The sequence below is a fragment of the Scyliorhinus torazame genome, chromosome 13, assembly GCF_047496885.1.
Source record: "Scyliorhinus torazame isolate Kashiwa2021f chromosome 13, sScyTor2.1, whole genome shotgun sequence".
Classification (NCBI taxonomy): Eukaryota; Metazoa; Chordata; class Chondrichthyes; order Carcharhiniformes; family Scyliorhinidae; genus Scyliorhinus; species Scyliorhinus torazame.
Genome location: NC_092719.1, coordinates 160,308,822 through 160,336,432, shown reverse-complemented (window position 1 = coordinate 160,336,432; position 27,611 = coordinate 160,308,822). Strand labels below are relative to the sequence as shown.

The 27,611-nt window shown below is 46.6% G+C and overlaps 2 protein-coding genes across 2 annotated transcripts in view; both read right to left on the bottom strand.

The window, feature by feature from the left end:
• The window catches only part of thoc7 (THO complex 7), a 460,501-nt gene that overhangs the window by 368,931 nt on the left and 63,959 nt on the right, over positions 1 to 27,611 (bottom strand). The window lies entirely within an intron of this gene.
• On the bottom strand, positions 46 to 27,352 carry psmd6 (proteasome 26S subunit, non-ATPase 6). The gene is made up of 8 exons (XM_072472338.1): positions 27,122 to 27,352; positions 22,851 to 23,056; positions 14,935 to 15,080; positions 12,782 to 13,001; positions 1,352 to 1,460; positions 975 to 1,143; positions 566 to 643; positions 46 to 471 (listed from the first exon to the last, which is right to left on the bottom strand). Exons 1-8 carry the CDS (start codon positions 27,264 to 27,266, stop codon positions 375 to 377), a joined length of 1,170 nt encoding a protein of 389 aa, XP_072328439.1. The 5' UTR covers positions 27,267 to 27,352; the 3' UTR covers positions 46 to 374.

Here is a 27,611-nt window from a genome sequence, read left to right as displayed (position 1 = left end):
TTGGAAACTTAAAATTTGTAAATAATTTCTCCATAAATTATGAAGTGAAGGCAAAGGCGGTAGAAAACATTTAATTTCCCAGTGTATCAAAGTTCAGAAATACATCCTTTGATATCATTATTGGAATTTCAGCCTATTCTTTAAATATACCAATTCTCTGAAATACATGAGCCTCTATTTGGAAAACATGCTGTGGGTGTTTATTATATATACAGTTGCTCAAATTGTTGGACTACATGTACATAAAGTTTAACAATGGCACAAACTAAACCCATGATTCGTAAATATTAAAAGGTCAAGTTTGGAGAAGTAACTAGAACAATTCAAAACCTAAATGGCCATTGTATATACTGAGCGAGCATCCTTTAAACAGATTACATATTTATTACTCGTGACAGTTTCTGGACTCTGTTCAATAGCAGGTCTCCTTTCTTTATGGTTTCCTGGTACTGCCAGTTCTTACTGTCAGGCCTGCAATAATAATGGTCAAAATTAACAATCAGGATCACATTACTGGAGCAGTGCAAATTTAAACTAAGGTGCATCAATTTTCTTTATTACATACCTGTTGGTTTCTACTATTTCATTCACTTTATCTATTTTACAATGTAGTCTACCAGCAGCAATAAAACGAGACAGTTCCCTGCAAATCAAATGTAGATACTTTATTCTTTGATTAGTCAAGTATTACGGTTGTGATTTTTGTACTCGGTACAAATCAAGACAACAATTAATCTTCAACCAATCCCCCCTCCAAGTAGTGGTTTTTAAATAAACATAAGTTGTAACATAGGGTTGGGAATGCAATCTGAAACTAGCATGTCATATTAAAGGAAGCATCATTGCTACTGGAAGAGTAGAAGAAGAATCAAAGCAAAACTCAAGTTAAACAGGCTTTGAACTAAACATTTTCTCCTACGTTAAGGATGACAATTTACAAATCAGTTATAAACACGAGATAGAAACCAACTTACTGATCAATGAACTCAACACCAACGCCAAAAGCCTCTGCCATGTAAGTAAGTGTTAATGAACGGTAAGATTCCAGGAGTTGACTATACGCCAAAATTCTCATTTCACGTACATAGTAGCGATAGTGAGCAGAAAAGAGCCAGTCTTTTCTTAATGCCTGTTCGACAGTAGCTAAAAGAGGGGGAAAAGTAAGTTGTTAACAGGAAGTCAGAAAAGCATTTATGGGTTCTCAAAACCAGGCTAGACTCAATACAGAAATCCAAGTATTCATTGCATCGATGAAACCTTTTGCTTTATGAATCTTTGTCTCCAAGTTGCAACTTTTCATTTGACGTAAGTCTTAAGTAGAGAATATAGTACATAACAAAGGCACACTCACCAAGAGACTGGAAGAAGACCCCATAACGGCATTCGTAGAGTGAAAACAGGTACTGCCGGACTGTTGGGAGACTATGCAGTACTTCAAGAATCTCTGCACCTTTGATGACCTGGATTTAAATATTTATTTTGAGATTAACATTTTTTAAAATCACGTCCCTTTTGTGGTGGTCTGCATACAGACTTTCTTTAAAATCAATTCCGTATAAATTAACTTCAGTGCTACTAAGCAACTACTCTGCAAAGATTGACAATATCTTAGCATGCTGGATGAGCCCTTCCAGTGTCTATGGTCTGAATTCAGGAGAGCAACAAGATCAGAGTTAGCAGTATGTCTTTCACACAGCCCTAGGATGGCTCAAGTGGTAGTACTTTAATCCAAATCTGAACATGGTGGACTCGAGCCCAACTGCAGGTTTGATACAGTACACTTGGTCGTCTCATCAAAATAGTTTACAGATGATAAATAACCAAGGCTCAAGCACTGATTGTTATGGTACCCTGCTAGTTACAGCCTGCCAAACTGTCTCCCTAATTTTGAACATAGCGCAGAAGGAGGCCATTCGGCCCATCGAATCTGCACCGACCCACATAAGCCCTCATTTCCAACCTATCCCCGTAACCCAATATAACTCCATTAACCTTTTTTGGTCACTAAGGGCAATTTATCATGGCCAATCCATCTAACCTGCACGTCTTTGGATGGTGGGAGGAAACCCGTGCAGACTCCAGTGACCCAGCAGGGAATCGAACCTGGGACCCTGAAGCAACAGTGCTAATCACTTGCGCTACCGTGCTGCCCCCTTCCTATTAATTTTGTAATATCTTATTCAGTGTTTTTGAATTTCAAATGCACATTTCTCCTCCCTTGCCCCGCTCCTAGTTACAACCTCAAAATTGAACAGATTTGTGAAACGTTATTTCCCTTTCACAAATCCATGCTGACTTACCCATTTGTGCATTAATAACTGCACAGATTCCAGAATTTTCCATACTAAATTCATCCAGCTAACTGGCCATAGTTCCTTGTTTTCGCTTTCCCTCCTTTCTTGGATAATGAGGTTATGTTTTCTACCTTCCGACTCATAACTAAATGAAATAGTAAATTGGGACACAATTGCTAATATTTAAAAATCCCCCTTGCTTTTGCTACATGTAAAATCGGGTGGGATTTTCTTCATGTATTTAAGTTAGAAATACAAGTGACTCACTAAATTCCTTCAGTAAAAAGCAGTCAATGTTTGAGTAACATTAATGTAGGGAATAACATTCTGCAAATGATATTGATACAGTACTCAAGGCATCATAGATAAACCAGGTCTTTATACATTGCTTCGGAGTGATCTTTTTCTTAAAGTGATGATTATTCCAGACTGCCTAGTTACAAAGCAAGGGACTCTAAATTCAGATAAAATCTTTTGATGCTCCCTTGTTTTTTTGAAAACCATAGTATAAGTTGATGTTCAATGACAACATCTTTAAATCAAATGCAAAGGAATTTGACATTCAAATCATTGTTCATCTAAGATTTTTAAAATTATTCTTCCCTTACCTGGCCCCTCAGAAAACTGGTTGTGCATACAAATAAAACCTATTGCTGTTCTGTTGGAGAACCTGTGTTTATCAACTCCAAAAATACCGTGCAAGGTTGCAAAGGTTAATGATTCAGAATAGCAAGTTTTCAAATCAGATTTATTGTTGATTAGTGTTCTCACATAATGGTAACCTAATTTACCATTTAAAAATGCTATAAGCCACTTTTCCAGCCCTGTTCTTCTATGTCACAGAACATGGTCAGCTTATGGAAATATCTTAACAGATTACCTGCCCCCAGTGATGGCTGTCCAACACCAATGGCACCATTGACCAGAAATTGACCCATATCGAACAACAAAATTATTAACCAATCCAAGCACATCTTGGCAAGACCTTCCTGCGAGAGATTGTGCTGTGTGAATGATGGGTATATCTATAAGTAGTTTCCTAAACAGGTAATTTTTTTCATTATTCAAATACTGTTGAAAGTGGCACTAAAAGGGAAAAATGTGATGGAGCCTGTCAACAAGAGAAATGTCAATAGCTCTGCCTTGTGACATCTAAACAATCTTTGGTAAACATGGAGTGCTCTATAACGCTACTTTGGAATGTGCCCTTTCAGACCTCCAGGTCCTTTACAACAGGACAGCAGTTGTTACAGTTCAGTTACAAATTTGCTGATGGATTCATAGAATGCTACAGCACAGGAGCAGGCTAGTTGCCTCATCGTGTCCATGCCAGCTCTTTAGTAGTGCAACAGCTTATCTTTTTATTTATTTATTTATATATATATATATATTAGTGTTTTAATGTAATAAAACATCCCCATGTGCTTCAACAGGATTATAGAACAAAATATGACACTGATCAAACAAGGAGAGGGTAGGTTTTATGGAACAAAGCGCACTAGACAGAGCGGTGTATTCAATAGATTAAGAGCACATGTAACTTCAATGCTGGAATCATTAAAATCACAAATATGCAAGGCATCAGAAAGAGAGGAGCATAGATATATCAGACACGGATGGAGCTGGAGAAAATTACAAATAGGGAGCAAAGCCATGGAGAGATCTGAAAACTAGGGTGAAAATTTTAAAATCAAGACATTGCTTGACCAGAGCCAACATAGATCAGCAAGTACAGGGGCGATAGGAGAAAAATAATTGGTTGAAGTGAAGACACAGGCCAGAGAGCTTTGGACAACCTCACGTTTACAAAAGGTAGAGAGAGATCAGGCAGGAGTATGTTGGAACATCAAGTCTAGAGGTAACAAAACAATGTATGAAAGTTTCAGCAGCTGAGAGTTGAGAAGATGTGGTGAAGTCTGGCCATCTTACTGGTAACAAATATGTGGTGAGAAACTCATCTCACGATTAAATGTGACACCAAGGTTGTGGACAGACTGGCTTAATCTCAGACTGTTGCCAGGGAGAGGGATACAGTCTGTTGCTAGGAAACAGAGTTTGGAGCGAGGACCGAGATTAGTGGCTTCAGTCTTCCAGATATTTAATTGGAGGAAATTTATGCTCCTCCATTACTGGATGTCAGTGTACTTGTGAGAAGTAATGCTGTGCTTTTGGATGATGCTGCTGAGAAGCAGCACGTACATGAGAAACAGGATGAAGTAGATTCTGGCAGGGTGGGGGAGAAACCAAAGCTGGTGGAAGTGGAAGAGAAGCCACTGGAAGTGATCCTGTAGCTATGATTAGACAGATAAGATCAGAACCAGGTGAAAGCCAGACAATAGTGAAAAGGCTTTGGAGGAGGATGGTGTGGTCAACAGATGCAGGCTAGTTGAGAAGAACGTGAAGGGATAGTTCACCTTTGTCTTTTGTAACTTTGATACGGTGGCAGGGGTGAAAATATGGAGGGATCACCTGCTGTGATACAGTTTCCACGTATCCATAGAATCCCTATAGTGCAGCAGATCAGTTGGTCCATCTAGTCTGCACCAACCCTCAGAGCACCCCATCTAGGCCCACTCCACCACCCTATCCCCGTGACCCACCTAACCTACACATCGTTCCTGATTATTTTGCTGATCTGGTTACCAACCCTTAAATCAATGAAGACAGTTTTTTCTTATTCACTTAGCAAGCCATTTATTTTCTTTGAAAACTCCAATAAATCGTCTCTCAACTTTCTCTGCTTTAAGGAGAACCCGTCACTGCACTGAGAAACACGTAGCCTCACCAATTAACTAAAGGATAAATAGAGTTGTCACAAGGACTTTAAACTAGCAAATGGGGGGGGGGGGGGGGGAGAGCGGGGGAGCCTCAGGGGCAGTCATTACAGTTCTAAAAACATGTAGGCAGAGAGTAAAGAAATAGACAGGAACCCAATTTCACAAATTGCAACTAATGGCAAAAGTATAAGTATATTGGTTAAGCCAGAAGAGGAAAACAATAAACAAGCAAATGAAGCATCACTGCTGAGGGACAATTTAGAGGGTATAGCCCAATAGTGGCACAGTGGTTAGCGCTGCTGCCTCAGTGTCAGGGACCCAGGTTCAATTCTGGCTTTGGGTGTTTCCACTTCTCCCCTCATCTGAGTGGGTTTCCTCCTGCCACTGTCCAAAGAAGTGCAGATTAGGTGGATTGGCCATGCTAAATTGCTCAAGTAAAAATCGATTAGACCCCATTTGCCCATTAGTTCTGGGCATCACACTGTAGGAAGGATATTTTGGCCTTGAGTGGACTGCAACATAGGTTTACAAAAATGATACCTGGATTACAGGGGTTAAGTTACAAAGAGATGACACAAATTTAGAAGGTTAAAGGGTGATCTGATCAAAGTGTTCAAGATATTAACAGGGAAAGACAGGATTAAAAAAAAACTCTTTCCACTGGTTGAAGACCCTAAAACAAGGGGACATAGTCTAAAAATTTGCGGCTAGACAGTTCAGGAGAGGTGTTAGGAAGCACCTCTTCACACAAAGGGCGGAGGAGGTTTGGAACACTCCCACAAACAGCAATTGAAGCTAGATCAGTTGTAAATTTTAAATCAACGATTTTTGTTAATGATATTAAGGGGTGTGGGCCCCAAGGCAGGTATATGGAGTTAGGCCACTGATCAGCCATGATCTCATTCGCACAAATCCCGAAAGACATGCTTGTTAGGTGAATTGGAAATTCTGAATTCTCCCTCGGTGTACCCGAATAGTGGATACAGTACATTGTGTGACGAGGGGATTTTCACAGTAACTTTATTGCCGTGTTAATGTAAGCCTACTTGTGACACTAAAAAAGATTATAATAAATGGCAGGACAGGCCCAAGGAGCTGAATGGCCTACTCGTATTTCTGTTTCTCATTGCTGGTACGATTCTAATGTATTCTGCGCCCTCACCACGCCTTTGGTCATCTATCTTAAGTGTGGTGCCCAGAAATGAACTATACGTCAGAGGTCCAACTCATGTTTTACCAAGATTTGGCAGAATTTCCTTGCCTGTGTAAGCCAAGGTTCTCATGCTTTTTTTAAAAAATGGCAATCAAACTTTTCTCCACTTTCAGTGTACATACACACATTGAGTTTGCACTCCCTGTAATATTTCATGCAAGGCACAAATATTTGTTTCAAATTCCCGTATTCCCAAGTTTTATATTCAGGCAAATTAATTGCGAGTTAGCTGCAGAGATCCACATTTTTGTGTGCATCAGCTTCAAGTTATTCAGTCAGTTTGACTCCTCCCACAAATGTACGTTTCCCCAAACTGGACTTCTTTCCTCCTCAATCTAATCAAAGATGCAGAGTCAAATCTATCACTGCTATTCAGGAAAAAGAAATCTGCAATGCTACATTTGAATGAAATTAAATGAAAAATCGCTTGTCACAAGTAGGCTTCAAATGAAGTTACTGTGAAAAGCCCCTAGTCGCCACATTCCGGCGCCAGTTCGGGGAGGTTGGTACAGGAATTGAACCGTGCTGCTAGCCTGCCTGGGACTGCTTTCAAAGCTAGCGATTTAGCCCTGTGCTAAACCAGCCCCTTTGTTCAGATATAACTGGAAGATTTTAATCAACTATACATCGGTAACAAGTATGCCCCTGCCACAGTGCTTTCAAATAACCTTGTCTCATTCTCCCTTTGACAGGATAAATACAAGATTTTTGAATAGGTAAAATGGTTCTCGATAAAGGACAAGGGAGATAAATGTAGAAGTTTATTCTGTCAACAATTCTCATTTACAATGTGACAAGAACAAGGAGCAAGGTTAGCTCAAATTCCAAGCCTTCTCCATCATTCAATAAGTTCATGATGTGATTTGATCTGATCTTGACCTCAACTCCACCTACTTTACTGCCTGTTCCCCATAAGTTTGGACTCCCCTATATTCCAAAAATCTACATCATCCTGGAAAATAGTCAATGGCACACCCGCCATAGCTCTCTGGCGTAGAGAATACCAAGGTACATGACCCTCTGACGAAATTCCTCCACCTCGATCTTATCTGGGCTATTCCTCAACCTGAAACTATGTCCCCTCTTTCTAGATTGCCTCACGTTTGAAAATATTCTTTCAACATCTAACCCATCAGCCCCCTCAGAATCCTGTATGTTTCAATAAGATCACCTCATTCTAACCTCAAACAGCTTCTTTAGTGCAAGAAAAAAATACCAAGATTCTTCACAATAAAAAAGGTATGGCAGAATGGATACCAAGTTATGTAGGGATAGGTTAGGAACAGGAACCAAAATTTTAAGTCAGGACAGAGAGATGCAGGACAGCAGAAAGATGTGTACAAAATCACAGAAGAAGCTAGAGAGAATGAGGATATTAATGCAAAGAGCAGTAAATTAGCATGTACACGTGTAGGTGGTGAGTATAACAGTAAATGTAGGACAGGATATAAGGAAGCTGCACTTTGAACATGCTGATGTTTGTGGATCATGGAAAATGAGGTGTCAAAGACCAGCAACAGAAATATACTCTAATGTCAACATACGTGTGTGAAAGGATTTTTACAGCAGGTGTTCAAAGTAGTGTTAGCTATGAACACGCCCCAACAGGCAGAAAAATATTAAATTTTTAAACAGTGTTAAAGCATTGAATTCCTTGCCATACGAGATTGCTTTGAGCAGAGTATCCAGAAGGCTTCTTACAAGGTATTACCCAGTCCCTTTAAAGGTTGCAGGGATCTTGCAGTTGGTAGTGCTCACAGAAAAAATATTTGCTCGAGTAGACAAGTTATGTTGCTTAAAAGTAGAATCCTGAGGCTCAGCAAAAGGATCAGATTTTAGCATCTTTCCTTTTGCTATGCAAGGTATGAATGCTAGAGTGGAATATTTCATAGTTTATCATAAGGCACTTCTAGATGCCTTATTTCCCTGCCAATTCACAGGATGCGGGTACCACTGGAAAGACAGATTTTTTTTTTTTTAATTTAGAGCACCCAATTCATTTTTCCCAATTAAGGGGCAATTTAGCATGTTCAATCCACCTACCTTGCACATCACGGTGTTGTGGGTGTGAAACCCATGCAAACACGGGGAGAATGTGCAAACTCCACACGGACAGTGACCCAGAACTGGGATCGAACCTGGAACCTCGGTGCCGTGAGACTGCAGTGCTAACCAGGAAAGACAGATATTTATTGCCCATCCCTAATTGCTCTTGAGGTAGTGGTGGTGGGGACCCAGGCCATTTCAGAGGGCAGGTTGTGGGTCACATATAGGACTGGGCAAGGACAGCAGGTCTTTGGCATTAGGGAGTCAGATGGGTTTCTAATGACAATCTACTGGGTTCTTGGTCACCATTTTAAAAAAAATTCCAGATTTTTGAATTATTAAATTTAATTTCCCAGCTGCTATGGTGGAATTTGAATTCACGTCTCCAGATTGTTTGTCCAGGCCTCTGGATTTCTAGTCCAGTAACATGACCACTCTGCTGCCACAAAATCTCTCCACCGTGCCCGAGTGCGTCTCAGCCTCAATCTCAGAAGTGTAACTTTACTGTAGTAACATGATTATCTGCAACCCCATCCTCTCAAATCATTTAAATTAAGGCATAGCCACAAACCCACTAGGAACCTGATTAACGCTGCCCAACCTCATCCCACATAGGATGGAACATTTCTCTGCTGACTGTAAGGGTCCATCAGCCTGGGTTGGATTTGAATCCACGATGTCGCCTAATTTTCTATTATTTGTCACTGACGGGCTATTATTTCCAATAATACATGCTAACAAACAACCTTCAATTATTATTCCTTTGATGACTTAACACAATCTTTCAGAAATTAGAACAGAAGTGCATCTAAGTTTACACGGAATCCCTCAAGGAAATGTCAATTTTCTAAGGAGCAAATAATTTACGTTAAGATAGCACAGATCACATTCTCAGGATATTCCAAAGTTTTTCATAACCAATGGTTCATTTTTGTAGCCAAATGTGGCAGCCAATTTGATTCCAGCACAATTATGCTAGGTTGCCAGATAAACCCCCTGCTCTTCTTTACATTGGGCAAAAGGATTATTTAGTCAGATGAGCAGGAAGACCGAAGCTTTAATATAGCACATCTAAAAGGGCAAGAGCATTAACTATGCTGCACAACCTCAGTGCTACACTGAAGTGTTAGTCTAGCTTGTGTATTCCAGTTTGCAGTGGATCTTGAACCACAACCTTTCAAGATTAACGAACAGTATCAACTAAGCTAACTAACAAAGGCTGGTAACTTGGCCCTACCCTCGGAGTGCTCAGGGGTTTTATGCTACAGCACCAGTCATGTTCCAGATTGATGGCTATCCACGAGTTCTCAGCTCTGCAACTTGGGAATAGGTGCATCATAGTCAATAGAAAACTACAAGGAAAACTGGTGCCATCTAGCCTGGTTGAAAACATTTGACTCCAGATTGAGTAGCCATTCTCTCCTTAATTCTTAATTGTAGACGTATAAATATGTCTGTGTTATCTTTGTTCTGGGATAATGGCACTCAAAGCCAAGCCATGGAGAAATCCATCATATGGGACAGCTGAGACACTAAGTGTCTTTTTGTTATGATAGACACTGTATTTTTCTTCTCCTAAGTTCACAGAAACTTCAGCTGGATGTCTGGAACAACCCCTATGAACAAAGACTGGTTTTTGCAACTGATTTATGGCACATATGGATTTTATTCTTCTGTGTTAAGAGTCAAGGATCTACTGGGCTACGGCTTAAGCTGTTGAGCTCTACTTTAAGAGACACCCTACAACTTTGCACAACTTTTTACAGCCTGGGTGTTTGAGAGAAGCTTTATTACCCAGACACAACAGCCACTGCGACAAAAAAGAGCGTGCTGGAAAACGTAGCAGTCTGTTTTCTCTCTCCACAGATGCTGCCAGACCTGCAGGGTTATTTCAGCACTTACAGATTTCCAGCATCCATAGTATTTTATTTTTATGTCACCGATTAAACATTACATGCACTTCATTTATTATGCCTCAACATTAGTATACTTTGAATTGTTTTTTGTCTACTCAGCATCGTTAAGAATATGAGCAGGTTTTAAAACTAGTAAAATAGTTCTGGACGATTTTTCCTCAGGAGATTTTCCCTTCATGAGGACCCAGTTCAGACTGTGGAAATAGCGAGCACAGCAAAACTAATCAAGTGTTAATCTTATTTACCCCACAACATTAGAAACTGCAGATACCAGTTCTAGGAGTTAGGAGATGAAACAATAGCAGAAAACTTGTACCGAAGCTGCAATTTAAGAAATAGCATTAATTGTGTCAAGTCGAAGGATTCATCATAATACAAAAAGAAACTTTACCAGGCATGCTTAGCGATTGGTAAACCTAAAACAAAACCAATTAGACTGAGCTAACCTGCTACAGTGCATGAAAGACACAAATGAATATCAATCGCAGAAACTAATAATTTTGCTTTATTTTTGATCCGAATAGGACTGTTTACGTGACAAATGTTATCACTTGCTTCACCAGCTTTGCTCAGGACTGCAGTCTCAATGAAGGAAGCCTGACGGGAATTACTGAATTTAACCATGAGCAATAAGGGGTCAATTTTAATTAATGAATATTCATCCAGACCGAGTAAAGGAGTCAATTTTGTTTAAATTCTCCCCACTAGATTATTTAATGTCTACATTTTTTCCCCCCAATCAAAGGGCAAAAAAGCATGACCAACCCACCTAGCCTGCACGTCTTTGGGTTGTGGGGGTGAGACCCATGCAGATGCGGGGGGAATGTGCAAACTCTGCACGGACAGTGACCCGGGGCTGGGATCGAAGCCGGGTCCCTGGCGCTGTGAGGCAGCAGCTCCAACCACCGCACTACCGTGCCACCCCCTTTATGTCTAAAATTAATGGTGCCATGCGTTGACTTATAGCAATGTTCCATTCATAAATTGTACAGCCAAAGTCAGTTTCCCAACTTTATTCAGCAAGACCATGAAAGAACAAAACATCCTCTGCTCACCAGTATAAATTGATCTCAACACTCCCAAACTCAAGTAAGAGGAAACTGCAGTCTATAATGGGAAATAATGTAGACGGACAGATAGTTTTACAATGCAAAGCCTGTGTCCATTCAAAGAACTAGTGGACTGTTTCTACTGCTACCAACAATATATAATTTGCACCTTTACATAGAAGCATACACAGAAATTAGAAGGCGGAGGCCATTCGCCCCTTCAAGCCTGCTCCTCCATTCATTATGATCATGACTGATCATCAAGTTCAATACCCTGACCCCACCTTCCCCCATATCCCTTGATCCCTTTAGCCCAAAGAACTATATCTAATTGCTTCTTGAAATTACACAACATTTTGGCCTCAACTACTTTCTCTGGTAGCAAATTCCACAGATTTACCACTCTCTGGATGAAGAAATGTCTCCTCGCCTCAGTCCTAAAAGGTTTACCCCTTAGCCTCAAACTCCATAGTTCTGGATTCCCCCCACCATTCGGAACATTGTTTCTGAATCTACCCGGTCTAATCCTGTTTGAATTTTGTAAGTTTCTATGAGATCTCCTCTTGCACTTCTAAACTCCAATTAATATAATCCAAACCGATTTAGTCGCTCCTCATATGACATTGCCGGAATCTGCCTGGTAAATCTTCGCTGCACTCCCTCCGTAGCAAGAACATCCTTCCTCAGATAAGGACACCAAATGCCAATACACAATGCCTCACCAATGCCGTACACACTTGCAGTAATTCAGCTCTATGCCTATACTCAAATCCTATGAAGGACAACATACCATCAGCCTTCTTTACTGCCTGCTGTACCTGCACGCTTACTTTCAGCGACTGATGCATGAGGACACCAATGTCTTGCTGAATATCCACCTCACTTAATTTACAGCCATTCAAACAATAATGTCTGGATTAGAGTGCAACCAGAACAACAGCACAGTACATTTTCCATTACAATATAGGCGCTAAATCAGAGGGCAAATTCAGATGGGCAATGCCTTGGAATTAGGGAGGACAGAAGTTTTGCACAGGGGTAAACATTAATGGCAGGAGTTGAAAAGGGTGTTAACAGTTCAATCTAGATCATCAAGTCATTATGGTGGCACAGTGGTTAGCACTGCTGCCTCACAGCGCCAGAGTTCAAACCAGCCTTGGGTGACTCGTATGTGTGCAGTTTGCACATTCTCGTGTCTGCATGGGTTTCCTCCCACTGTCCAAAGATGTGCAGTTCAGGTGTATTGGCCATTCAAAATTGACCCAGTGTCCAAAAGGCTATGTAGGCTTAGGGGAATAGGGTGGGAGCCTGACCATAGGTAGGGTGCTCTTTCAGAAGGTCGGTGCAGATTCAATGGGCTGAATGGCCTCCTTCTGTAGGGATTCTATGATTATGTTGAAACATTTACAGTACAAGCACAAATGCAAGTGTTTCAATTTTCCACACCCATGGAACTACACTAGACAAATGCACTTATGTCACTTACCTTTTCACGTAGGTCAGGCCGATCTAGTGCAATCATGCTGACGTAAACAGTATAAGTTACAAAGGTTTTATAATCCATGAGTTCATAGGAAGTGAACGTAGAGACAGTATCTAAGAATAGCTCTGCAGCCTGCTTGAAGTCTCGAATTGCCACACAATACATCCCTTGATAAACTTTGAGACGATTCCTTCTATCCCAGTCACCACCTTCTTCAATTAAACTGCAAGAGAACACATGTAGAAGATGACACTGAATTTAAAAAAAAACTCACTTTAATATTCTAATGTCTTATTACTTTTTGTCACCTCTGCAAGTAAATTTGAACATCCTTTCTGCCAATGTAACTTTTGCAGCCAGCAACTGTAAGCTATGTCAGTTACATCAGAATCACCACAGGTCAATCTGGACTGAAACCAACATCTCACAACATATACAGTCCTGTAAAAGACTGAATGTTTTTCTCCAAGCCTTGAATGTTTGTTGATTTCACTGGCATTCAAAGCTAGTAGTTCTGGCCTAAATTTCCAACCACCAGTCTCGGTTTGTGAGGGGGTGAGGGCTGATATTCGGGGATATATGGAGCTGAATGACAGGTGAAGTTTCGGCCGCCACACTATGGAAGGCACTGAAGGCAGTAGTAAGGGGAGTTTATTTCAATACGGGCACACAGAGATAAGACAGAGCAGGCGGAGATGGCGAGGTTAGTGGAGATTTTGCAGGTGGATAGGAGGTATTCAAAGGCCCCAGAGGCAGATTTGTTGAGGGAGCAACAGAAACTTCAGATGGAGTTTGGGCTGATATCCATGGGCAAGGCGGTAGGGCAGTTGAGGAGAGCTAAAGGGGCGGTCTAGGAGTACGGGGAAAAGGCAAATAGGCTATTGCCGCATTAATTGAGGAAGCAGGAAGTGGCGAGGGAGATCGGAAAGGTGAAGGATATGGGGGGGCAAACACGGTCTTGGATCCGGTGGGAGTGAATGGGATGTTCGGGGACTTTTAGAAGAGATTGTACGAGTTGGAGCCCCCGGCCAGGGTGGAGGGAATGAGGCATTTTATGGAGGGGTTGGAGTTCCCTAGGGTGGAGGGATTGGGAGCCCCTATTGGGCTTGTGGAGGGTATGGCGCCAATGCAGGCGAGGAAGGCCTCGGATGCAGACGCGTTCCCGGTGGTTACAAAAAGATTTGGGGGACTGGAGGCCCTTGTTTGTAAGGGTGTTTAATGAGGTGAGGGAGCAGGAGTTGTTCCCCCCCCATGTTATTGCAGGCCTTGATCTCCTTAATTTTAAAGATGGATATGGATACAGGAGGAGTGGGGTCCTACAGGCCAATTTCGCTGTTAAATGTGGACTTTCAGTATTTCGGTATTCACGTGGATGGGAGAATTTGCACAAGTTGAATCTGGCATGGTTGGTGGAACAGATGAAAGGGGATTTCAGGAGGAGGGATGTGCTCCCGCTGTCGCTGGTGGGACGGGTGCGATCGGTGAAGATGAGGGATAAGGATCCAGAGCAGTGGGGGTCCTAGAGGCCAATTCTGCTGTTAAATGTGGACGTCAGGTTGCTGGCCAAGATCTTGGCCTCAAGGTTCCAGAATCTCCCGATCTTCATTCCTACGTTTTTTTTTTTGAGGGTGAATGCTCTGATTTCATGGTTTGTCTGGGCGTGAAGAAGGTGCCGCTGGAACGGGGTCGAACGGGTTAGCTCTCCCACATTTGATGCATTACGACTGGGCGGCAAATGGGGTGGGGAAGAAAGAAAAGTAGGGGAGTTGGAGAGCCGGAGGCGATATGGTGGGATGTTAGATATTTAGTTGGTTGGATTATTTGCAGCCCTGTTGGCTTGTTTTGTTTTATGGTTGTGCTTGATGTGCAAATATATAATTACCTCAATAAAATCTTTTTTTTTTAAAATAAGTTCCATTTAAATGTTACAAGAAAATGTGTTGCATTTTGCCCAACTACTCAACATTAAATTCATGACCAATTGCAAGAAGCACGTAAACAGACGTGTGTGAACACTTGAATACCTTGCTGAAGGTGTTTGAGGAAATATGACACGGATATTAAATGTTTGGCTCAGTGCAAAAATAGGAGGGAAAATTTGCCACAGAATGCATGTGTGCCAAAACAAAATTATTAAATGCACATAAATCCAGTACCTTTTAGCCTTCTCTATGTTACGTGTGATCAGATCATTATCCATGTAAAACAAGCCAATTCTTAGCAGGTAAAACACAATATCCAGACGATGTCCCAGAGCCACAGTTTTGTCATATGTTTTCCGAAAAGCTGTCAAAGCACCATCCTTAAAAACAAAATGTTTTTAATTACACTGAAACAAAATTCAGAGTTGTACCATTTCATGTTTAATATTCAACAGGAATATTAACTATTCAGTTACTTATTAACACTCACTCAGTCAATTCATTTAATATTACAAAGTGGCACAGTCCTGTAACTTCCTTGAAGTGACAATAGCGTAGATTGTCACTCCTTAGCGGCTTATTTTCACTTGAGATCCAAAGCCCCCGTCTCACACAAACTTCCTGATTTAGGATGGATAAAACGGAAAGAGCGAAGCAGCTCAGGAGCGGAGCGAAGGAGGACATTCCCCCTTTCTACAGCACTAGCTGCCGTAAAGCAGGTGTGTTTAAAGGGTCCATTGAAAGGGAGAAGGAAAGCTTCAGGAGTATGTGAAAGTTGGGGAGAGACGGGGGGGCTGAGTAACTCGGAGGATAAAACTGACAAAACTATCCAAAGTTAGCCATTTAAATTACTTTGTTGGATGGTTCCCAGCTCAGCACAACTGTTCAGAGGAACTTAGCACGTCTGCACAATTGTCGGGTAAACCCATACGTGGGAACCTCCAAAATGGATTCCCCAGATCATCTTTGGGATACTCCCCAAATCCAACACTGGGAAGCCAGGAAGGTATGACCCAATGTCATTGAATTATTAACAGTTACATAAATATTATCTTTCAGAACAATTGCAATTGTGGATATCGCAAATATATTACATCCAGCTATTGGTCACACTTGCATTCTAAAAAGCCTAACATCCTGCTGTCTTATTTTTCTCACAACCCTATCAACTTTTCCAATGATAAATTCCAGACCACAGCTAAAATGGAAGCCTTTGTAATTGGTGATATTGTACTGCCTAAGTTTTGCATTACAGAAAATCTGTGTTTCAAGCAACTCTGCTTTTCAAGTTGCTAAGAGAGATGCTATTAACTATAATATACATCAGTCATATTTTGATTTATATTATAGTTAATAGCATCTCTCTTAGCAAAACATTTGGTATTTTAGGAATCACAAACAGTTGACTGAAGACTCCATGCTTCTCTGCAGAGCAGACCAGGAACAAAAGTGAGATACTGTCACAACTCTATTCCCACTACTGACCTCAAAAAAGCTGCCCACAAAGATCTAGTGATCTCAGAGACACACATTTCCACTTTCATACTGGAGTCAAGGGGAGACGTCCAGATCCAGGAATGTCATCAAGCAGGGCAAGCAACTGAAGTATTCTCATTTGCAGAAAACCAGGGGTAAAAGTGCAGCCCATATATATAGTGAAATAAATGATTGGGACATACACACGAGGATTGAGGTGGAAGATAAAGTAGAAATGTTCAATAAGCTGTTTTTAAAAGTTCAATTTTATAGTATAACAGAAATCTAGGAAAATAGGTATTAATTGTATATTAGCGATATTACAAAACAAATTGTTAGTGGTCCTACAGGTGGTGCATCACACAATGTAGATTGTTTCATAAAAAATATGGAGGTCTTTAACTTGTTTGGTAATTTTAGTTGTACATACAAACTATTAATTTGAAAAGAGAGAAGGGAATATCAATTGTATTTAATAGCTTGCAGGTGGTGAGCATCACAGAATCCCTACAGTGCAGGAGGCAGCCAATCAGCCCAGAGTCTGCACCAACTCTCCAAAAGAGTATCCCACCCTATTCCCATAACCACCTAACCCGCACAACCCTAGACACCAAGGGGCAATTTTGCATAGCCGATCCACCGAACCTGCACATCTTTGGGGGGAACTCGGAGCACCTGGAGGAAACCCACGCAGCCACGGGGAGAATGTGCAAACCTGACACAGAGTCACCCAAGGCTGGAATTGGACTTGGGTCTTTGGCAGTGAGGCTAACCACTGCGCTGCAACAATTGGGTATCCACTTGTTTCCCTATTTCAAGACTGAAATGGTGGTTGTTGGGTTAGGAGGTGCATGGTTAGAATATGTATTTCTGTAAATAAATGCTTAAAAAGGGTGTAAAGATTGGTTTCACCAACTAGGTTTCTGGCATATAACACACAGAAACATGAGCAGGCCAGTTAACTGCTCTTAGTCTGTTCCACCATTCAATGAGATGATCGCTAATCTGTGACCTCTATCCATTGCTGTCCCTTTTCCGTAATATCTTCGGTAACCAAAAATCAATCTCAGTTTTAAAAATAACAATTTATCTAGCATTAATTGTCTTTAACAGGACTGCTGGTGGCGGACATGGAGTGAGCGGTCGCACATTTGGTGGATCCCGCTCAAGGCAGATTTCTTTGGTCTTTTCCTGACCGAAGGGCAAAGTACTTGAGGGCAAAAGATACAGGAGTGCCTGGGGAAGGTGTGGTTGGTGGATGGATCCGCAGACAAGGAATGGTGCAAAAAACAGCTGCGGGAGCAGGAGTATGTTTGTGACGCACCACAGGAAAAGATGGCGTTGCCCGCCCAGTGGTCAACAGAGCTGTTGATCAGAGTTTCTGAACAATAAGTGCCCGGCCAAGGTGGTGGAACCGCTGAGATCTTGGATTGAGAGAGTTGAGCGAACCAGAAAATGGAGGAGGCAGTGGGAGGAGCAGTTGGCCTCGTTGGTGGCAGAGGTGGGGGTGATGCAGGAGGGCCAGAAGAAGCTGAGGGAGAAGGTGGAGAATCTGGAGAATAGCTCCAGGAGGCAAATGCAAGGATTGTCTGGACACCTGACGGCATTGAAGGTACGGAGGCCGCTGTGTACATGGTGAGAATGCTGGAGAAATTGTTGAGGGAAGGAGCCTTCGATCGGCCTTCGGAGGTGGACTGAGCGCACAGGGCGCTATGGGGGCCGTAGGCGGGTGGACTGCCAAGGATGATGGTGATGCGGTTGCACCGCTTTCTGGACAAGGAGAAGATCATCAATGGGCGAGGCAGACCAGGAAACGTACCTGGGAAGGAGGTGAGCTGCAGGGGTGCCCAGGACTTGGGTGCGGAGCTGGCGAAGAGGGTGGCCAGGTTCAATCTGATTAAGACCGCCCTCTTCGAAAGGGGGGTGAAGTTTGGGGTGACTTTCCAGAAACTAGAGCTTTATTCCGACATGCCAGAGGAGGCGATGGAATTTATGAGGGACAATGGACTGGGAAGAGTGTGAGGACATTTGGAGGAGCTTTGTGTGCTTTTTCAGTGTGCTGGGTGGTGGATTTTCTGGTACAGGTCCTTACCGGGGGGGGGGGTGGGGGGGGGGGGGAGAGGAGCAGTGATGGCAAGTGACGTTTGGTACTCTTTAGGGGTTGACAGTTAAGATGGTTTGGGGGGGGGGGGGGGTGGTGGAGGGAGGAAGCGTGGTTGGAGGCCTCAGGCAAGGGCCAGGACGCTATCTGGGTGGGCTAGTGGTGGGTTGCCAGGAGGAAGGATTGTTTTTCGTTTGAGGATGGGGGGGGGGGGGGGGGGGGGTGAAAAGAGGGTTGCTAACATGGGTGCGGTTAGTGTGGCCCAGTTGGGAAGGGATCTATGGCCTGGATACAGGCCTGGAGGGTCAAGTGACGCGGGACGGGGACTAGCTCAAAAAGTGATATGGCTGATCGTCCGGGGAAGGGAGCTGGGAGCCCCCCCCCCCCCACTGGCAGGCTGGTCACGTGGAACATGAGGGGGTTGAATGGGCCGGTGTCATGTGAGTACCTTTAAGAAATGGGTGTGTATAAATATGTATATAAATATCTGTAGTGAGAGTACCTTTAAGAAATGGGTGTTTACTACTGCAGTGATGTCAGCTGGGTAGATGGAGCTGGGTAGTCTGTCAGCTTTTTACTTTCGTTTTAGGCTGTTTGCTGCATTTGTGTTTTAGTCTCGTTTTCAGTGTTGGTGCTGAAGCCAGACCAAGCTGTTCTCTCTGCCATCAAAAGACTATCTCTTGAACATTTGGTGAATTCAGAATTATAAATATTTTCAGTAGTGACTTTAACCTGATGTGCTTCTGATAAAGGCTTTGTTTTTAAGTCGTATGGATGTTAAAAAGGAAAGCTTAAAGGTTTACTTAGTGTTGTAGTCTTTGGGGGTTGTATTTGAATTAATGGTTGCTAAGATGTTCACTGTATGTTTTAAAAAGGTTAACTTGAGTTCATAGAATAAACATTGTTTTGCTTTAAAAAATACTTTTCCATTTCCGCTGTACCACACCTGTAGAGTGGGCCGTGTGCTCCCATACCACGATCTAGTAAAAGTTGTGGGTCAGGTGAACTCCATGATACACTTTAGGGTTCTCTAAACCCTGGCCCATAACACCGGTTAAACTGTCGCGCGTGTTCACACATTTGACGAGGTTGAAGACGGACGTGGCGTTTCTGCAGGAGATACATCTGACGCTGGGGGACGCAGTTGAGAAAGGGATTGGTGGGGCAGGTGTTCCACTCGAGGCTGGATATGTAAAAAGGGGGGGGGGGGGCAGTGTTAGTTAATAAGCAGGATATGTTCAAGGTGGGGAGCATTGTGGCCGATTCAGGGGGGAGGGCGTGGACGACACGTGATGGTTACTGAGAGATTGCAGGGGTTGCTGGTGGTTCTGGTAAACGCACATGTCCTGGATTGGGATGACACGGATTTTACGAGGTTGTAGTCGGGGGTCATAATAATTTGGGCACATAGGGAGAAAATGGAGCGGGAGGAGAGGGCAAAGCTGGTGAATGAGATTGTGAGTGTGGACAGTAGATATTTGGAGGCGCCGCAGGCAGGGTCATTGAGGGAGGCGCAAAGGCTCCAGATGGAGTTTGGGCTTGTTTCTACGAGGAAGGCGGTGGGGCAGCTGCGGATGGCCAGTGTATGAGTATGCGGAAAAGGCGAGTGGGATGTTGGCCTATCAGTTGAGAAAGCAGGAGGCGGCGAGGGAGATCGGTAGAGTTAGGGATGAGAAGGTGGAAGCCGTTTATTAATTTCTTGAAGGAGAATTGAGGGGGCAGCAAGGCGGTGGAGGGAGGTGTAAGGGGGTTGAAATGGGAAGGCGGGATGTTAGCGTCGGGGGGCAGGTGACGTGTGTGGCTGTTTATTGAGTTGCTTTGTTCTTCTGATTGTGTGTGTGAAAATGCCTTGAATAAAATATTTTCTAAAAAATAATTGTCTTTAACAGAAAAGTTCAAATCTGGCATTCAGCACACATAAAATTACTTTTTCAAAGCCAGTGAAGCTGTTTAACAGTAATTATAAACTTATCATGCTGTTTAAAAACCAGTCACACTTCACTCAACAAGGTGTAACCTTTAAGGGTTTTTACAGCAAGGCTAAAAGAGCAAGAGTGAAAATTCTCAGCATTGTGAAGATTTTCTACTGAATTTGGGGGGGGGGGGGGGGGGGAAAGAGTTGGCCTCAACAACACAGCCCCTGAAGTAGTGTGGAATTACTGCCTGCAACTGCATCATGAAGACAGCACTGAAGTGGTAATGTCACTAGACTCATCATCCACAAGCCCATGCTAATGCTTTGAGGACAAGGATTCAAAGTCCACCACAGCAGTGAGTGGTATTTACATTCAATAAATAAAATCTGGAATTAAAAGATAGTCTAAATGGTGACCAAAAAAAATCAGCATTGATTGTTGTTTAAAAAAAATTATCTGGTTCGCTAACATCCTTTAGGGAAGGAATACTGCCACCCTTAACTGATCTTCCCTATCTAGGACTCCAGACCGATGCAATGTGGTTGACTCTTAACTGCCCTCTGAAATAGCCTAGCTCAGTTCAAGGGTGATTAAGGATGGGTAACAAATGCTGGCCTTGTCAGTGATGTCCACATCCAATGAAAGAATAAAGAGCTTCTAGATTTCTGCGTTTAACTGGACATGCACGGACTCTAGAAATTGCTGTCAGTTTCAGAGGACTAATGACACTGAACACCGATAATTCTGCTGTGATCGTTATAGCAAAATCCATTATTGGAGTTAGGCCATTTACATCAACATTTATATTGAAAAAACCTTCAATATTTAAAAATAACCCTTTACAAGTCCACTATGGGATGGAAACCATTTATATTTATACGGATGGCAGATTTCTGAATCCATGAGAGATGTTACTAATATATTACATGTCAACCCTAGATTAATTTAGACACCCACATCATGCATTTCAATGAGATTTCAATTCATGGGATTGCCCAGAAGAGCAAGGATCCTATTACAGAGAATATCAATTACATCTTAGTATGTGATAGCACTTTGAAATGCTAAGATATCAAACTTTGCCTGATTCACCCACATTGTGGCACACACAGTAGGTGCTGGCACATGGGACTTCTTTTTCTGAAACTTTTTGCTTTAAATTCCTGGGTTCTTTGCATCTACTAGGCTCAAAGTTTGGTGAAAAACAACATGCTGATGGAGGCAGCTTAACAGGATATTTAACACTATTGTTGAATTCTATCACCCGAGAATCGTGCAGTCAGTGGCTCGTCCCAGTGTAAATCACTCAAGCTACTTTGTTCCAGTAGCAATTGAATCCACTTTCTCATGCGCTTTAGGAACATAGGAAATAGGAGGCAGTGGACATTTGGCCCTTGGAGCATGCTCAACCACTCAACAAAGCCATAGCTGATCAACTTCACATTTTCACACTATTCCAATATTGCCATAGTACCAAAAAGACCATTAACCTCTATTTTGAATATACTGAATGACTGAGCACCCATAGTTCTCCTCAGGCTTAGATAATTCCAAAGTTGCACAGCCCTCAGTGAAGAAATTTAACGTATTAGTCCTAAATGGCTGACCCCCTCATTCTGAGACTCCAGCCAGAACGTCATTTTCTCCCAATCCTTGAAAAATCTTTTTTCAAATATGCCACTAGAATCACTTCTTTTATCAAAAGACTAGTGGAAAATCCCAATATAAAATTGGAAGAGTGGTGCCAGAAGAATAGATGCTGTCCTCACAAGCTAAACAAAACATGTATCTTTACAGGTTTCAAAAAGGAAGTACTAATTCGTTTTTTTTTTCAAATGACTGTATGTGGCCAACTATGGATTTAATGTTGGTTCTTTTGTGAATGGTGAAGCATTGCACCGTGTTTCTATTATGACAAAACCTGGCTTGGCACGTGTAAAATTAAAGTCACACAAACTGTCGGAATCTCACAAATATCCTATGCTTTATAGTAAATAAGTACCATATACTGCAGCATTCCATTGTACTGGACTAAATTAGCTTCCATCAGTTTTACACATTTTGGAAAATATTTACAATGTTATAATGGGCGAATTGAAGGATGTGCTCCATTGAGCCAACCAGTTCATCACTGAACTTCAACAAAAAAAAAAAGCACAGCATATGCAGAACAAAAGGGGAATTCTTCAGAATGGAATCTTTTATATACTGACATCTTTTTCATTTTAATTAAGTTAACCTGGGTATTACAAGATTTAACACATCCTTCAACTCAACCCTTTATCCTACCTCAATTCTGTACATCCAAGTAATGTTTTGGGGCCAATTAGTTTGTATGGCTGATTTTTAAAAAATATATAAATTTAGTGTACCCAATTCATTTTTTCCAATTATGGGGCGATTTAGCGTGGCCAATCCACCTACCCTGCACATCTTTGGGTTGTGGGGGCGAAACCCACGCAAACACGGGGAGAATGTGCAAACTCCACACGGAGAGTGACCCAGAGCCGGGATCGAACCTGGGACCTCGGCTAACCCACTGGGCCACCAGGCTGCCCAGTTTGTATGGCTGATTAATCTAGTTAGGCTTTGTTTTTTCCTCAAATGAAATGCAAACCCAATAAATAGAAATAGCCACTGTGAAGACAGATTCTTACTTTGTCACCAATTCTGCACAGATACTCAGCCTTAGCCATCATAGCATCTCTGATTTCACTTTCCCCAAGGTTCTTTTCTGCATCTTCCAGAATATCATCCAGACGTTTTAGTTCTTCCTCATTTGCCTTTTTCATTTTGTTCAACAAGTCAGTGTCAACTGACCACCTGACATCTTTACAAAGCTGTTCATAATATGGTGCCATATCTGTAAAACAAAACCAAGGTATTGGAATTCAGGGATTTTACTCTTACCTTCTGTCTACCATGTGGCGTACAGGACAGAAACACAACTTTGCATCACCTGAATATACAAAATGCCCTTATGCCACACTGTTTCTCAGGCTCCTGAAACTGAAATCTCACATCATTCATTTTCGCATGAATGCCACTTTCTGAAAACATTTTTCAGATTTACTGAAAATGACTTATTTTATTTTAAGATGTGAAAAAATGAATGGTATAAATGTTGCTAAGTCTCTTAAGTGCTGACTTAACAGGTTAGTCCATGTGGCCGGTAAACAGTATTCCTGGGGAACAGTATGGGGGCGGGGGAAACCAGAGAGACAGAAACGGGGGGGGGGGGGGGGGGGAGAGAGAGAGAGAGACAGAGACGGGGGGGGAGGAAAGACAGAGACAGGGGGGGGGGAGAAGAGACAGATGGGGGGGGGGGGGGAGAAGGGACAGACGGGGGGAGGGGGGGGGGGGAGAGAGAAGAGAAAGACGAGGGGGTGGGAGAGAGAAGGTCGGGGGGGGGGGTGGGGAGAGAAGGACGGGGGTGGGGTGGGGAGAGAAGGACGGGGGGGGTGGGGGTGGGGAGAGAAGGACGGGGGGGGGTGGGGGTGGGGAGAGAAGGACGGGGGTGGGGTGGGGAGAGAAGGACGGGGGTGGGGAGAGAAGGATGGGGGGGTGGTGGTGGGGAGAGAAGGATGGGGGTGGGGGGGGGGGGGAGAGAAGGACGGGGTGGGGGGGGGGGAAGAGAAGGACGGGGGGGGGGAAGAGAAGGACGGGGGGGGGGGGGGAGAGAAGGACGGGGGGGGGGGGGGGAGAGAAGGACGGGGGGGGGGGGAAGAGAAGGACGGGGGGGGGGGGGGAAGAGAAGGACGGGGGGGGGGGGGAGAGAAGGACGGGGGGGGGGGGAGAGAAGGACGGGGGGGGGGGAGAGAAGGACGGGGGGGGGGGGGAAGAGAAGGACGGGGGGGGGGGAAGAGAAGGACGGGGGGGGGAGAGAAGGACGGGGGGGGGGGGAAGAGAAGGACGGGGGGGGGGGGGGGGAGAGAAGGACGGGGGGGGGGGGAGAGAAGGACGGGGGGGGGGAGAGAAGGACGGGGGGGGGGGGAGAGAAGGACGGGGGGGGGGGGGAGAGAAGGACGGGGGGGGGGGGGGGAGAGAAGGACGGGGGGGGGGGGGGGAGAGAAGGACGGGGGGGGGGGGGGGGAGAAGGACGGGGGGGGGGGGGGAGAAGGACGGGGGGGGGGGGGAGAGAAGGACGGGGGGGGGGGGGAGAGAAGGACGGGGGGGGGGGGGGAGAGAAGGACGGGGGGGGGGGGAGAGAAGGACGGGGGGGGGGGGGGAGAAGGACGGGGGGGGGGGGAGAGAAGGACGGGGGGGGGGGGGGGGGAGAGAAGGACGGGGGGGGGGGGGGGGAGAAGGACGGGGGGGGGGGGGGAGAGAAGGACGGGGGGGGGGGAGAGAAGGACGGGGGGGGGGGGGGAGAGAAGGACGGGGGGGGGGGGGGGAGAAGGACGGGGGGGGGGGGAGAGAAGGACGGGGGGGGGGGAGAGAAGGACGGGGGGGGGGGGGGGGAGAAGGACGGGGGGGGGGGGAGAGAAGGACGGGGGGGGGGGGGGAGAGAAGGACGGGGGGGGGGGGGAGAAGGACGGGGGGGGGGGGGGAGAGAAGGACGGGGGGGGGGGAGAGAAGGACGGGGGGGGGGGGGGAGAGAAGGACGGGGGGGGGGGGAGAGAAGGACGGGGGGGGGGGGAGAGAAGGACGGGGGGGGAGAGAGAAGGACGGGGGGGGAGAGAGAAGGACGGGGGGGGAGAGAGAGAAGGACGGGGGGGGGGGAGAGAAGGACGGGGGGGGGGGGGGAGAGAAGGACGGGGGGGGGGGGAGAGAAGGACGGGGGGGGGGGAGAGAAGGACGGGGGGGGGGGGAAGAGAAGGACGGGGGGGGGGGAAGAGAAGGACGGGGGGGGGGGGAAGAGAAGGACGGGGGGGGGGGGGAGAGAAGGACGGGGGGGGGGGGGAGAGAAGGACGGGGGGGGGGGAGAGAGAGACGGGGGGGGGGGGGAGAGAGAGACGGGGGGGGGGGGAGAGAGAGACGGGGGGGGGGGGGGGAGAGAGAGACGGGAGGGGGGGGAGAGAGAGACGGGAGGGGGGAAGAGAGAGACGGGAGGGGGGAAGAGAGAGACGGGAGGGGGGAAGAGAGAGACGGGAGGGGGGAAGAGAGAGACGGGAGGGGGAAGAGAGAGACGGGAGGGGGGAAGAGAGAGACGGGAGGGGGGAAGAGAGAGACGGGAGGGGGGAAGAGAGAGACGGGAGGGGGGAAGAGAGAGACGGGAGGGGGGAAGAGAGAGACGGGAGGGGGGAAGAGAGAGACGGGAGGGGGGAAGAGAGAGACGGGAGGGGGGAAGAGAGAGACGGGGGGGGGAAAGAGAGACGGGGGGGGGGGGAAAGAGAGACGGGGGGGGGAAAGAGAGACGGGGGGGGGGAAAGAGAGACGGGGGGGGGGGAGAGAGAGAGACGGGGGGGGGGGAGAGAGAGACGGGGGGGGGGAGAGAGAGACGGGGGGGGGGAGAGAGAGACGGGGGGGGGAAAGAGAGACGGGGGGGGGAGAAAAGAGAGACGGGGGGGGGGGAAAAGAGAGACGGGGGGGGGGAAAGAGAGACGGGGGGGGGGAAAGAGAGACGGGGGGGGGGAAAGAGAGACGGGGGGGGGAAAGAGAGACGGGGGGGGGGAAAGAGAGACGGGGGGGGGGAAAGAGAGACGGGGGGGGGGAAAGAGAGACGGGGGGGGGGGAAAGAGAGACGGGGGGGGGGGAAAGAGAGACGGGGGGGGGAAAGAGAGACGGGGGGGGGAAAGAGAGACGGGGGGGGGAAAGAGAGACGGGGGGGGGGAAAGAGAGACGGGGGGGGGAAAGAGAGACGGGGGGGGGGGGGGAAAGAGAGACGGGGGGGGGGGGGGAAAGAGAGACGGGGGGGGGGGGGAAGAGAGACGGGGGGGGGGGGAAAGAGAGACGGGGGGGGGGGGGGGGAAAGAGAGACGGGGGGGGGGGGGAAAGAGAGACGGGGGGGGGAAAAGAGAGACGGGGGGGGGGGGAAAGAGAGACGGGGGGGGAAAGAGAGACGGGGGGGGAAAGAGAGACGGGGGGGGGGAAAGAGAGACGGGGGGGGGGGAAAGAGAGACGGGGGGGGGGGGAAGAGAGACGGGGGGGGGGGAAGAGAGACGGGGGGGGGGGGAAGAGAGACGGGGGGGGGGGGAAGAGAGACGGGGGGGGGGGGAAGAGAGACGGGGGGGGGGGAAAGAGAGACGGGGGGGGGGAAAGAGAGACGGGGGGGGGGGGAAAGAGAGACCGGGGGGGGGGAAAGAGAGACGGGGGGGGGGGAAAGAGAGACGGGGGGGGAAAGAGAGAGACGGGGGGGGGAAAGAGAGAGACGGGGGGGGGAAAGAGAGAGACGGGGGGGGGGGGGAAAGAGAGAGACGGGGGGGGGGGAAGAGAGAGACGGGGGGGGGGGGGAAGAGAGAGACGGGGGGGGGGAAGAGAGAGACGGGGGGGGGGAAGAGAGAGACGGGGGGGGGGAGAAGAGAGAGACGGGGGGGGGGAGAAGAGAGAGACGGGGGGGGGGGAGAAGAGAGAGACGGGGGGGGGGGGAGAAGAGAGAGACGGGGGGGGGGGGCGAAAGACCCTGGGGCCAGGGGGGAGAAGAACCGGGGATTGTGTGTGGGGGGGGGGGGGGGGGGGAAAGAGAGACCCGGGGGGGGGGGGGGGGGAAAGAGAGACCCGGGGGGGCGGCTCACGGCGGTGCCCATCTCCCCGCGATGGTTTCACTGCGAGCCGGGGCCTCTCGTTGTTCCGCCGCCGCGACGCTGACCTCAAGCCGACTTCAAAATGAGTCCCCGGGGCCGACATTTCCGATCCGAGTTTAAATTTCTCCAGACCAAGCAATGTGAGGGTGTCAATCGCCGCCGGGGCTCTGGGCCTGGAGTGAAAGGCTGTGCAAGGAGGTGGGGCCCTCAGTGACTCTGCAAATCCCCCCGCCGCCGCCACTCACTGTTCTCCTTCACCGACTCCATCAGCTCGCTCCGCATTTTCGGGTCATTTTTGTGGCCCTCCAAAGTGAGCAGGAACTTGGCCTGCGCGATGCCCAGGCTCGGGTTCTTGGGCAGGCCCTCCTCCTCCAGGTTCTCCAGTGGCATTTTCAACCCGCTCCGACTCTCGCTCAAATGGCTCGGGCAGGCGGGCTCGGCCGGCGCACTCAGCTCACCCTCTCCGCCGACAAAGAAGCTCTCTCAGCCGTACCGAGGGGCCGCCACGCGTCAACCCAGCGCCACTCCTGCCGCAGCGCCACCTCGCGCAGGGGCGTGCGCTTGCAGTACCGGCCCCTGTCGCCACTCTCGAACTGTATCAGTGCCCTGCTTGCAGGACCATCAACTCAGCTCCACTCCTGCTGCAGCGCCACCTCGCGCAGGGGAGTGCGCTTGCAGTACCGGCCCCTGTCGCCACTCTCGAACTGTATCAGTGCCCGACTTGCAGGACAGCTG